The sequence below is a fragment of the Aulonocara stuartgranti genome (genome assembly GCF_965226115.1).
Source record: "Aulonocara stuartgranti genome assembly, chromosome: 18".
Lineage (NCBI taxonomy): Eukaryota > Metazoa > Chordata > Actinopteri > Cichliformes > Cichlidae > Aulonocara > Aulonocara stuartgranti.
Window position 1 is genome coordinate 18,577,481 of NC_138954.1, and position 13,101 is coordinate 18,590,581.

The 13,101-nt window shown below is 41.1% G+C and overlaps 1 protein-coding gene across 8 annotated transcripts in view; it reads right to left on the minus strand.

The window, feature by feature from the left end:
* Positions 1 to 3,837: 3,837 nt before the first annotated feature.
* Positions 3,838 to 13,101, minus strand: part of kmt2cb (lysine (K)-specific methyltransferase 2Cb) — a 94,822-nt gene continuing 85,558 nt past the window's right edge. For all 8 annotated transcript variants that reach the window (XM_082513909.1, XM_082513910.1, XM_082513912.1 and 5 more), the window contains 11 exons: positions 11,891 to 12,170; positions 11,373 to 11,512; positions 9,873 to 9,986; positions 8,653 to 9,769; positions 8,420 to 8,556; positions 8,189 to 8,331; positions 7,899 to 8,073; positions 7,672 to 7,788; positions 7,517 to 7,590; positions 6,027 to 6,135; positions 3,838 to 5,770 (listed from right to left, as the gene is read on the minus strand). In XM_082513909.1, the coding sequence (XP_082370035.1) occupies positions 5,678 to 5,770; positions 6,027 to 6,135; positions 7,517 to 7,590; positions 7,672 to 7,788; positions 7,899 to 8,073; positions 8,189 to 8,331; positions 8,420 to 8,556; positions 8,653 to 9,769; positions 9,873 to 9,986; positions 11,373 to 11,512; positions 11,891 to 12,170 (2,499 nt within the window). In that variant the 3' untranslated portion in view covers positions 3,838 to 5,677. The remainder of the gene's footprint in view (positions 5,771 to 6,026; positions 6,136 to 7,516; positions 7,591 to 7,671; positions 7,789 to 7,898; positions 8,074 to 8,188; positions 8,332 to 8,419; positions 8,557 to 8,652; positions 9,770 to 9,872; positions 9,987 to 11,372; positions 11,513 to 11,890; positions 12,171 to 13,101) is intronic.

Here is a 13,101-nt window from a genome sequence, read left to right on the forward strand (position 1 = left end):
CTTTCTGGGCAGCAAGCTACCAGAACTGTTTTTTTTTTCTTATATAAAGATATCTCAGGGATTAAATGTGTTGTTACAGGGTTTTGGGGTTTTTTACACTGACAAGTTCTAAGTGTAAATGCACTGCATTGAGGTTATTTATAAGTTAGGATCATTTTAGTGATTTGCAGCAGTTGCTCAGTCACTGATCCCTGAGTCCCCTACTGTACACTCTGTACACACATGACTGTGTTAGTACCCACCCAGACAACACAGTCATCAAGTTTGCAGATGATACCACCGTGGTGGGGCTCATCTCAGGGGGAGATGAGATGGCATACAGAGCTGAAGTTCAGAGGCTGTCAGATTGGTGTGTCGATAACAACCTGGACCTCAATACCAACAAGACAAAAGAACTGGTAGTTGACTTCAGAAGGAGGAAGTCCGAGCTGCAGCCTGTCAGCATCAATAGGGAGTGTGTGGAAAGGGTCTCCAGTTTCAAGTTTCTGGGTGTGCACATAGACACAGACCTCCAATGGAGCTCTAACACCGCTGCGGTTTTAAAGAAGGCCCAACAGCGTCTCCACTTTCTGAGAATCCTCAGAAAAATGGTCCTGAAGAAGGAGCTGCTGACCGTCTTCTACCGCTGTTCCATTGAAAGTGTGCTGACATATTGCATCGGTGTGTGGTTCTCCAGCTGCACCACAGCACACAGAAAGGCACTCCAGAGGGCCATTAATATGGCCCAAAAAATCATTGGACATTCTCTTCCCTCCCTGAAGGACCTGTATAGCACTCGCTGTCTCAAGAGGGCACACAGCATCCTACAGGATGGAACACTCCCAGGACACCGGGTGCTTAAGCTGCTGCCATCTGGCAGGAGGTTCAAGCTACTGAGGTCCCAGACAAACAGACTCAAGGACAGCTTTTACAACAGGGCAATAGCCCTGATCAATGCAAATAGCTGACCTGACTGGATACCTCCCTGGACTTTTTTTGGGGGGGGGGAGGTAACAATGTTTAAAACAATAATAATAATAATATTTATATTTATAACAAGGTGCAATAATAATTAATGTGCAATAATAACAGTGTGCAATACACACACACTTATTGTTCTTTTTTTATTACTAAGTTAATATACTGTGTTGTGTTGTTTGTGTTGCGTTGTGATGTGTCATATCGTGTCGTGTTGTGTTATATGTAGTGCCGACGTAGGACAGTTTTCCAATCTCATTGTACTATTGTACTATGTATGACTGTGCAATAACAAAGAGTTATCTTATCATCTTCATTGCCACACCTGACTCCACCTCACCCTGTCCCTACCATGCTCCTCTGTATGCCCAGCTTCACTATACATCCAGGAGTTTTCTCTGCAGGCTTCCTTTTTTCCTCCTGCCTGGCAGATCCATATTCAGCATCCTTTGTCAGTACATCCACTGCCCCTCCTCTGCACACATCCAAAGCATCCCAGCCTTGCTTCTCTAACTTTATCTCCAAACCATCCAACCTGAGTGGTCGTTTTCTTGAAGCAATTCCTTACTTTGACCATCCTGCTCACTCCCAATGAAAATCTCAGCATCTTCAGCTCAACCGCCCGTCGTTTTGTTATTTTCATTGTCTCCAAAACTTATACAATAGCAGGTCTCACTACCATTTTTTGTAAACCTCTTTCACGCTGCTATTCTTCTGTCACAAATCACCCTGACACTCATCTCCACACACTCCACCCTGCCTCCACCTCTCTTGTGCACTGTCCGTTGCTTATGCTGACTTGAATTTATTTAGTTTTCTGTTTGATAAACTTTTAAAAGCTTATATACTTCTTGGCTTCTTTGTAAAAAAAAAACACATACTGTGTAAACAGCAGTCTTTAATTTCCACGTGCTTACAGTGAAGCATCTTTCTATACCAAATGTTGCATGAGGTGTATTGGTACTATTTAGTGTCCATCCACATGGGTAGTTTAAGAACATGAGCACCGAGCCCTCCAAGTACCAATCAAATGCAGAGTGCACAGCACAACAGAGTGTGTGTTTTGCCCGCTTACTCGTACCATCATGCCAAGATGCCACCTAGCACTATGTCTTCTATGTGTCAAGATGTTATTTAAACACAAAACGAAACACATAATTATGCTTTTAGCTATAATTAAACTCAGCTTTTATTTGTTCAAGCTCAAAGTTTATATAACATGTTTCTCATGGAGTATGAGTGGTTTAAAGATGTAGCAGGGTTTTTTTGGGTTTTTTTTTTTTTTTACCAACAGTCAGGTCCACAGGAGTGATACCCAGTAAATGTGCAAGCACAGCACACACAATTAACTAAATTTGGTTGAACGTTAACACGTGTTTTAGTGCCATCGAGATTGCATGCTAGCATAATGAGGGGGTTCCGGGCTCTGAGAGAAAGTGGGATCGCTACAAGATGACTGAAGACCCAAGAAGGAAAAATACCTCTTTTATAAATGTTTGGTTATTCAGTCGTTTTGACATAGTGGATCATTTAATGTGGACTCTGAACAATCTGAGAAGAACAACTCTTTGGCTTCCTTGATCACATGTCCATAAACAGTCATAAAGTCATAAACAGTCTGTGATCATAATAAAAGATTTTTATGAAAGTCTCTACAGCTGATGAATGGAAACATATCTAGAAGTCAGCATAGCTTATGACTCATTATTTGCCTATTTGCTAGTATGTTTGAAGCTTTGGTTGAACTAAACAGAGAACACACATCCACTCTGACCACTTTCTTCAAACTGAGCATCAGAATGGGGAGGGAGGGCGATTTAATTGTGAGCATGGCATGGTTACTGCTGATCCACTGGGATTTTCCTGCAGAACTGCAGTTCGCTGAGCAAAAATGTATTGTTGACATCACAGGAAAATAATTAGACTGCTTTTAGTTGGTAAGAAATCTACAGTAACTCAAGAAACAATTTGTTACGACTAAGCAGAAAAGCATCTCTTAATGCACAACACCCCCAAACTTGTAGCAGATGGGCTACAGCAGCAGAAGACCACACTGGGTCCTGTTAGAGTTGAGCAGGAAACTGGGATAAAGTTCTCACAGGCTCACCAAAATTTGACAATACAAGACATAAAAAAATTTGTCTGACGAGTCTTAATTTTTGCTACGTTTGGATGGTAGGGTCCAAATGTGGCCTAAGCATGAAGCATAGTAAATGAACTGGTTCTTATACAGCTCATTTCTACTCTACCTCAACACTGAAAGCAACATGCCTCATTCACCAGTTCACACTCTTTCTTACGAGCACTTTTTCTAGGCTTAACTGCTTTCTGGCTAACATTTACACTCCAATGGATGCATCATAGAGCAACTTGGGGGAAATTATCTTGCCCAGGTATATTTGGCATGTAGAATGGCTCAAAACAGGTATCAAACAAACAACCTCCTGAGCTACAGTCACAGCACTCCATCCCTGCATCTATTCTAATGGGCACACCTGAGGTCCCTTAGTACCTCATATCATTTAAACATCACAGCCTCCACGAGTATTGTTTGCAGATCATGTCCCTTTATGACAACAGTGTAGCCATCTTCTGAAATCTACTTTCAGCAGGATAATGCTCCACATCACAAAATTTAAATAATCTCAAATTGGTTTTTCGACCATGAAAATCACCTTCAGTCACCAGATCTCAAGAAAAAAAAAAAAAGCACCTTTTGGATGTGGTGCTGGCATCATGCCAATATGGAGAAAAGTCTGAGGAATGTTTCCAGGACCTTTATGGGATCCAACTCAGTGCTAGCAACATGCAACAAATTCCTTTTCCCAGCTTTAATTAAAAGAAAAGAAAGTGCAATCATTGAAAACACAAACAAATTGCTAACATGTAAAATAGTTTATTTTTGTAAATGTTTCTAAATTCAATTCCACAAACTCCAAACCTCATACTCTGTACACTTCAAAAGGCAATTCAAAAAAAGAGAAAGAAACAAAAAAAAGAAACGAAAAAGAAAAGGAACAAAATAAAAACAAAAAGAAAAGAAATGACTACTTTACACGACCAAGAAAATGTAGCACAAACACACTGGCAGGATGATGTATCGTACAAGAGAAGAAAAAATATCCAAGAAACAATTTTGTTACAACCATTCATTGAGAAAAATATATACAATTGAGTCTTCGGAAAGTTAAAAAAATACATGCCATATACATTACAAGTTCTAAGACTGTCTCCAAAATTTTACAGTCAACTTGAAATTGTGCACGCAAAAACTCCTCTGCTTCTAGCATGTGACTTGTGAAGTGTCAGTATAAGAAATATTTCTGATTATAAGCAGGATGCCATCTCTTTCCAAAAAAACGAAACAAAAACAAAAGGCAGAACAACCTACAGTTCTCCATAGAATTCTTTCTGTCGCGCAGTGGTTCGTCTAAGTAACAACATTATTAGACGTTCGCACCTTATTTGTGTTAAAAGTAAAGTTTAAAAAACAACAACAACAAAAAAACAGGTTAACACATGTTGCTGTTTCCATTTGTGATAAAAAGTTAAAAAGCAGTTTTTTTGGGTTTTAAAACCTAATTCACAGTTCTTTAAAATCAAACCTGATTAACAGCAAACAGATCACAATGATCTTTTACTATCTGAAGAGTCTTTTTTTTGATTCTGTAACCGATTACTTGTTACATTAGTCAACAAAAATATTTCTTTTTTTTTTGAGAGTGGTCAAAGTAAGTGTAAGTCACAAAACACTACGCTACAATACCGTACTTTTAATACAACAAAAATACTTTGTGAATTATTGTGGTTATATTACAAATTCTGTACAGAATAATCATAATATATACTCTCAAACTGAAATAACGTCCATCTTAAATAAATTTCAATGACAAACAGAACAAAAACAATTTTTAAAAACACCCAAACATCGAGAAGGTTAAGGTAGTATTTGGTCGGTTATTCCTATAGTTTTTTTGTTGGTTTTTTTTATGTACATTTATACAAAAGTAACAGCATGTCTTCTTCAATCTTCAAAAACAATAGCAATCTAGCCTTCTTTTAACTCGATCTCATTTTGAGAATAAAATTCATTCACTCAGTAATAAATACAAAACCTCTCGAATTCCACACAAATCACATGACAGAGACCTATGATAAAACTGACTCATGGAATCAAGTATTTAAAAGCTTGTGTGTGTGTGTGTGGGTGTGTGTATGGGTTTTTTTTTTGTTTATTTTTTTTATTTTTAGTGCAAGTTAATATTCCCTTCGCGGTATTCATTGCTGTACATTCCTCATTCAGTGATGTCTACATTTAGTCAAACGGTATACATTAACAGTATGAACAAAAGGGCCTGCCCTTAGTAAGCAATAAGGCCGCACCCCACACAGTGCTTTCTCATTCGCTGGTGGATTCCGCACCCCCATGTACACCAAACAAACACACGGATACATACAGACGGAGGCGTCGACAGAGCCCCTCACATATGGCACGAGTCATTTCCTGCTACTGTGTTATATTTCCCTTCCTCCGCCTATTTTTAATTCCACGTTGTTGACGAACCAACACCGATTCATTTATTTCTCCAAGGGCTCAGGCCTTCTGCTCATTCGTAAAATGACTTTAGTGTGAAGTCTCTTATTTATTCTGTGCAGAGATCACAGCATCCTCCACACGCTATGGCAAGGAATGCGTTTGGGTTCGTCGTTTCCATTTTGCTCAGTTAATCCACTTCCTGCATTCAGGAGCTCCACAGTGGCAAGCAATCTTGTGCTGGCCCTCAAAGCTGTCAAACTGGTAGTTGAAACACAGCTGCAGAAAACAAACACGGGAGAAACACCCATGGCTATATCACAACTGCACCGTTTACACCCACATATGCATGCAAACGAACAGGGATAAACTCTAATTACAGAAAATTTTTATATATATATATATATATATATATATATATATATATATATATATATATATATATATATATATATATGTGTGTGTGTGTGTGTGTGTGTGTGTGTGTGTGTGTGTGTGTGTGTGTGTGTGTGTGTGTGTGTGTGTGTGTACCAACCTCCTCTCCTTTTTCAATTCTGCGAATGCAGCTGATGATGATTTTGTAACCCCTCTCAAATGTTACCACCTCAGCAACACAGTTAGGGGCACAAGAATGATTGATATATCTGAAAAAGAAGCATGAGTCACGCGTGAAACAGCGTTCAGAGCATTACTGTAACATAGCCGACCACATTTAAATGATTGCAGATTCTATTTGCAACTAAAGGCTCATTTGCTGCCTCTGTGAGCTGATTCAGACACGCAGCGGCAGACGGTGATAAGATGAAAATGCCAACATTTAAAAAAACAAAACAATTATGACATTCAAAAGAAACTAGCTTTGTTTCCAACTTGTGAGTCTGTGTTTGGTCAGCATGGCAAAATGAGACGCAAAGGCAGTTTAGAGTATGTTTACCGGGGTTTTCATATCTGTGGATAGATTTTGTCAGTGAGAACTCATAACAAAGTAGTACTGACTACTGAGTGTTCATCTTTCACAAACTATGAAGAAGGGCATGAACCTGTTCCAACATGGTCTCTAGTTCTGGTTTCATGTGTGTTTGGGCCCTTTTGACAATGCAACTGAACTGCCATCACTTTGATAACAAAATCCAAAAAAGGCCAACGTCTACAGCAGCAACGAAAAAAACCCCCTGATGCTCATTTGCAATATGTACCAGTTTGCAGACAAGCCTCCCACACACAGAAGCAGAGTTTCGTCTGTGCCACTTTACTGGAAGATTATATCGGTAAGACAGATATGGAGAGGCTACTTTTAAGACGTTGAGGCGTGCACTCCACAAAACCTTTGTTCCATCTTAGCAGCTCATCAGTTAAGTCCTGTAAGAAGTAAGGCTGGCCATCCATAAATCTAACTACTTCTTTTTCCTTCCTCAAAAATCCCACAGATGCTCAAACAGACTTGAGATTTCAGGGACTTGGAAGCCGAGTTAACACCCTTGCCTCCTTTGGCAGTGGATAGTGGTCAGTATGAAAACCCTGTGCAGCACTGTGGATTCTGATAACTTTCTACCATAACCAGTTTTCAGTAAATTGTGCTGGAGGTGCTCTTCTGTGGGATCACAGAACCACCCTTTACTCCCACACATCAATGTGCTTTAAGCCCTCATCACTTGTGCTAACCACTGGAAACAGGTAACACCCCACCGGACATGCTGTTCTGGAGGTGCCCTGACCCAGTCATCTAGTCATAACAATGTGGCTCTTGTCAAAGTCGCTCAGATCTGCGCTTGCTCATTTTTCCCTGTTTTAACTTCAAGAGCTCACTCTTCACTTGCAGCCTCTTGTAACCACCCCCTTGACAGATACCAGTGCACTGAGATCATCAGGGTTACTCACTTCACCCGCAAGGGGTTTTAATGTTGTGGCTCATCGGTGTGCTACACTGAATGACATTTGTTGCAGTAAGTGAGCATGAAAGAAATGCTACACTGTCATAAATACATTTATGAAAATGCTCAAACAGTTCGTGGAAGCTCAGAGTACCTTGCGATCCCTCCATTAAGTGTGGCATCAACAACATGTTCGCTGTCGATGCGGAACATGAACACTGCCCGGTTCTACAAGGAAGAGAAGAAATGCTCTTAGCTTTTGGAAAAGATCATTTTAAAGAAACACAATGTTGCAGCACATATATTTACCTTAGACCTATAGATTTTCTCCTTCCTGATGGCGACCTCATTTCGGAGGATGGTTCCATTGTACTCAATCACCATTGTCTGTTTTTCAATGTCTCTAGCAGCAAACAGCCCCAGGCCCTGTGAATATGTCAAATAAGCAGGTTTTCATTTAGTCAACAGGAAATGGAAAACAAAAGCATCAGTCTCACTCTGACAGTTTAAAAAGAATTTAAATCTGGTCGACTCACCTGGATGCGGGAGCGGCCCAGATAGACGTTGGCTCGCCACTCACTCTTCATCCAGCGGTACTGGGAGGACCTGGGGTGCACCACCGGAGGCTTATTATGGGGGGCGCCACCTTCTCCTTGGGCAACATTCTGGTTAGACCTGGCACTGCTGCTGGATACAGCCTGTGGCTGAGGCCTTTATTTTTAGGAGGGAGGTGGAGAAGGAGAACATTTTATTAACTCTGACTTATTTACTTGGAGACAGAACGTTCCCAGGAAGCTAATTTAATGTCAACTTCAAACAAAGTTACCTTATCACCAGTGAGGTGTAGGGAGAGCTTGTTCTTGGCTGAGCGCGGGCACAACCAGCTGGATTGAACATGAGAGGCAACTCCACGAGAGGGTTGCGTCCGTAACGGAACGAGTACCTGTCACAAGCTTCCACTCCTGGGAGCTGAAACCAGATGAAAAGCATCATTTAGAGATTTGTTGATGTTTTTAAATTCTTGCAGCTGATGAAATCCTCCAAAGTAGGTACAAACCGATTCTGTGATCTTGGCAACTGCAGGAACTGTGAGCCCAAACAGATCCTCTCCTTTCAGGTAAACAGGAAAGAGCTTCAGAGTGCCTGACTCAGCTCTCTTCTCAGCAACTGGGCCTAGCACCTTATCCCACACTCCTAATGACAAGAGCAGAGACAAGAACAGAAGCTGGTTAAAACTGTTTCATTAGCCACAAAAACACACACTAGTATTTTTTTTTCCTGAGGGCAAACCTTTAGCAGAGGTGTCAGTCAGGACCATGTCTTGGTAGCCTTGTTCGATGACTCTGATGGTAAACTCTGGTATCCCGTCTCTCTCTTCAACTGAACAGATGTAGCGACAGCGGCGATTGCCATGGCGCATGCTCCAGTAAATGCGGCAAGCTTCATAGCCAACTGGAAAGATGGCTGTTGAGGAATGGAAGGACGCCATCTGTAGCGGTGTGAGCTGGCCGATCGCATGCAACACCAGACTGCCTACCCGAAAGGTGTAACCTAACTCGGGCTGCTGCACAGCCGTGGCAATTTGACGCACTTCGTCTCTCTGGACATAAACACGCCGGAACACGGCAAAGCATCGCAGCTCGTGCTCCAGAGCATGTCCCGCTGTTCCCCGGGGCCTGTGGGCATGGCAGAGCATGGTCTTATCCTTGAAGAAGGTGCACTGAGCATGCAGGGCACAGGTGAAATGGTAGACATTGGTGCAGCGCAGGCGGTGGCAGCCGCTGGTGGCTCCGGTCTGCTGACAGTAGGCGCATCGTATAGTTTGACCACGCCGCAGCGCAAGCTCCACGTTGATGAGGGCGCCAGCTTGAGTCTCGTACACCTCAGTCGACCAAAGGGCACAGTTGAGATGAACCCACACATCGAGATCTAGATTGAGCAGCCTGGCAGGACCATCAGTCATTCCATCTCCAAACTGATGGCAGAAACAGCAGCGTCTCTGGTCCTTGAGTGACACTGGAGGGCGCAGGGAGGCTCCAAGCTTCTTCAGGAGCTCATCAATCTTATCCTCATCCGGGAGCTGCGAATTCCCTCTTGGCACCACCACCTGGACAGTCCATTTCCTCCATCGGAGTCCTTTCTGTCTCTTTCCCTGATGCCAGCCGTCGTGGGACCTTGGCCTGGACTTCAGCTTCACTGTCACTTTGAGGGCATCGGATTTTGCGTCAGTCTTGGGTGTCTCACCTGCTGAAGGGAATGGGATGGGAGGTGTAGAGGGGGGTGACTGCTTTGGCTGAAGCTGGGCCAGACAATGGACATCCAGGGAGGACATGTTGTTACTGTACTGGTGCTGAGTTTTAGAAAGGCTCTCTGTTTGCTCAGAGGCTGGGAGGAGGGACACAGACTCCTGGGAAGATGACAAGGGAAAAAAAAGTGCCAAACATAAAAGTCAAATGCTTTTTTAAGACTCAGATTTCTAGGAGATGTGCATGGGTTACAGTGGTACAAACCTTAGATTCTGTGGTTGATCTGGACTGCAGTGGTGGTGATGAACAGTAGAGAAGGAAGCAGTTGTGGCTGCAGAAGACCAAGTCGTCTTCAGATTTAAAACGGCCTTCAGATTCCTAACGAGAAGAAAATCAGTCCAAGTTTGAAGAAGCTGAATTAGGAATGAGGTGTAAGTCAACATCTGACTAATGGAAGCCACTCAAGGCAAAGCGATGTTGAAAAATAAATTATGCAATATTTAAATAACCTAAATACTGCTGTTTAACCTACTAACTGATCTGAAATCTATTTAACTCCATTAGGAAAGATTTACATAATCAGAGCACATGTTCAGTGTTATTCCAGTGCCGTGCATATGAATATATTGATAAGTGTGGCCCTTCAGGGTGAAAGGAGTTTTAATACTTCATTTCTCCAACGTAAAAATCTGGTAAGCCAACCAATCACAGCTCATATAATAATCTCAATATTATATGTATACATGACATTGAAATGATCCAAATTTCTGACAGTGGGAGTCATTACACAAATCAAAGCTATAGTCATCTCCAAAATGCATAAAGTTAAAACAAAAACATAATTTCAACATATCAAGCAACATTAGTGCAAATTTGCATTTTGTACAATTTCACAGCCGTAAAAAGGAAAGGAGCTAAAGCTTGAGTTCTCGGATAACTTTACCAAAAATTCACATTTTAACTAGCTCATCGGGGCTTTGGCATGGACACAGTCATCATTATAAAAGGTTATGTGATGCATAAATGAAAGCTTTAACTAACTGCTAAGTTCACAGACTAATGAGTCATGCTTTTGGCTTTTATTGACAGCGGCATGCAGAATAATTTGCAGGAAGGAGCAGATTTACTTAAAGAACAGCAAAGTCTGCACGTATACATCGAACGTTATTTAAAAAAAAAAAAAAAAGATCAACCGAAGGAAGCATCTACTGCAGGACTCATTATTCACAATGAATTACTACCTTAAGAGGTTCAAGCTGTAAAGACAGAACAAGAACAAGTTTGAATCTGAAGACTCTTAGACTCTGTTTCACAAGGTGATAAACTGTGGTACCACAGATGCTGACCTGCAGAGTGTCTAATTAAAAAAATAAATAAATTACTAAATATAGAAAAGTAATCTTTGTTAAAATATTAAAGCCATGTGTCATCTTTGACTTAATGCTTTTTGGAAATCAGCTCATCTTTTACTTGTGATAGAAATTTTGCTCAGGGGCAAAACTGTCACATGGCACTATATTAAAATATGGTGTACTTTAGTCAACGGCGTTAGATATCAGAGCCTTTTTGTTCATGAGAGCTGCTGACGATCAGAAGCAATTTATTATCTGTGGCCTTGATCTCTGAGTAAGGAATGGAGAAGCACTACATCCTCAGTCCATTCAGGCTTCCTGTAAAGGTTATAATTTCAACTTTTAGCTTTTATTTGACAGGTGGTGTGCACAGTTAATATATACATGACTGTGCAGCCAATGCATCTGGTACCTTCATGTGAACAGGGAGGTCTTTGATGGCTTTCTGCACTCCATTTCCCAGAACCACCACCTTACAGTGGCAGCACCACTGGGGTTTACATCCAGAGCTGCCAGGGATCTTGTGATCAGGTCCTCGAGCTCCAGCATTGCCTGATGTAACAGAAAAGTGATGCAAAATTAGATCAATTTTTAACATCTCTGACAGTAACCTACAGATGATTGAATCTTTAATTGGACTAAACAAACTTTAGCAAACAAAATAAAACAGCCTTTATAGAATTGGACTGTAGGCTACCTTCAGCCTCAGATAAATAATGGTACACTCAAAAAACTGTTAAAAAACAAAAGCGCTCCTATGGATGTTTAAAGGGAAGTGATTAGGTATCAAAAGAGTATTGCTGAATTGTGCTTTTTCACGGGGAGTGATTATATTTAGCTTAAATCAAACATGACATTTCAATTACAGGCTGTATTACTGCACCGGGTGGAATCAGAGATGCTCTTGTTTAATTTAGTTTTATTCCCTACCTGGGCTGTTGGGATGGAAACGGAAATGATGTGCCTGCTGCTGCATCATTCCCTGTGGTCCACTGGTTCTGATCATTTGTCCCGGCCGTCCATGCAGTCCTCCACTGTCTCCTTGTCCATTGAAAAGCATGGGAGGCCGTGGCTCCATGCCATGTGGGCCCACCCTTTGACCGCTGACCATAGATAGGGGCCCCCTGTCTGGGGTGCTGCTGACCTCATAACTGCTGGGGATCTTCACACACAAGAGGTCTGAAATGGCTGCCACCACACCGGTAATGTTCTGAAAAATAAATAAAACAAATAAATAGAAATTTAGAGCAATGCAAGTTGTCCTCTAAATTCGTCCACCATAGTCACCCAAGTGCTCCAAGTAAAAAGGCACTTAAAGCTGTTAAATGTTGACTTCTGTATTACTCCTCTGATTTAATATTAAGAAGTGAATCTCTTAGGAACTAAAATGCCAATATCAGCTGATTTAAAAGTAGTTTACTTTCTCATGTAAAATGAAATCTGCCAATAAACTAGGATAGCTAAGTTAATATGCAGCTTTAAATATCTTGCACGTGCAAGAATTAACAGAACTTGAATAATCCTAAAATAATGTGTGTAGAAAAATTAAGCTATTATTTTAAGAACTCTGTAATTTCTCAGAATTAGACTCTGACTAATAAAAACAAGCATCCTCCTTAAAACAAACCCTTGCAATAATTATCTTTCTCTTACTGTGTGGCCAGATTATGCACATGTCTGATATGATATAGAATGAGAGAACTGGGAAAAGAATTACTGTATTTTTCTGACCATAAGGCGCACTGTCAATGAACGGGTCTGTTTTCATACATAAGGCACACCGGATTATAAGGCGCATTAAGCAAAACAAGCATTAGCATTCACCCTCCAGCTTCACTGTTTATGTTATGCTAACATAGCTGTGTCGCTAGCGATCACGTAGCACATGATTACATACCAGCTATCCCAATTTCAGTAACCCTACAAACGTCACTGCTGTTTAGTTTTCTGTCTTCATTTATGTTGGAAGTGACAGCAGTTTATTTAGAAATAAACTGCTGTCACAAATTACTGTTGATGAAATTGATGAAAGAATTTAGAGTTTTCAGAATTCATACATAAGGCGCACCAGATTATAAGGCGCACTGTCGATTTTTGAGATAATTAAAGGATTTTAAATGTGCCTTATAGTGCCGAAAATA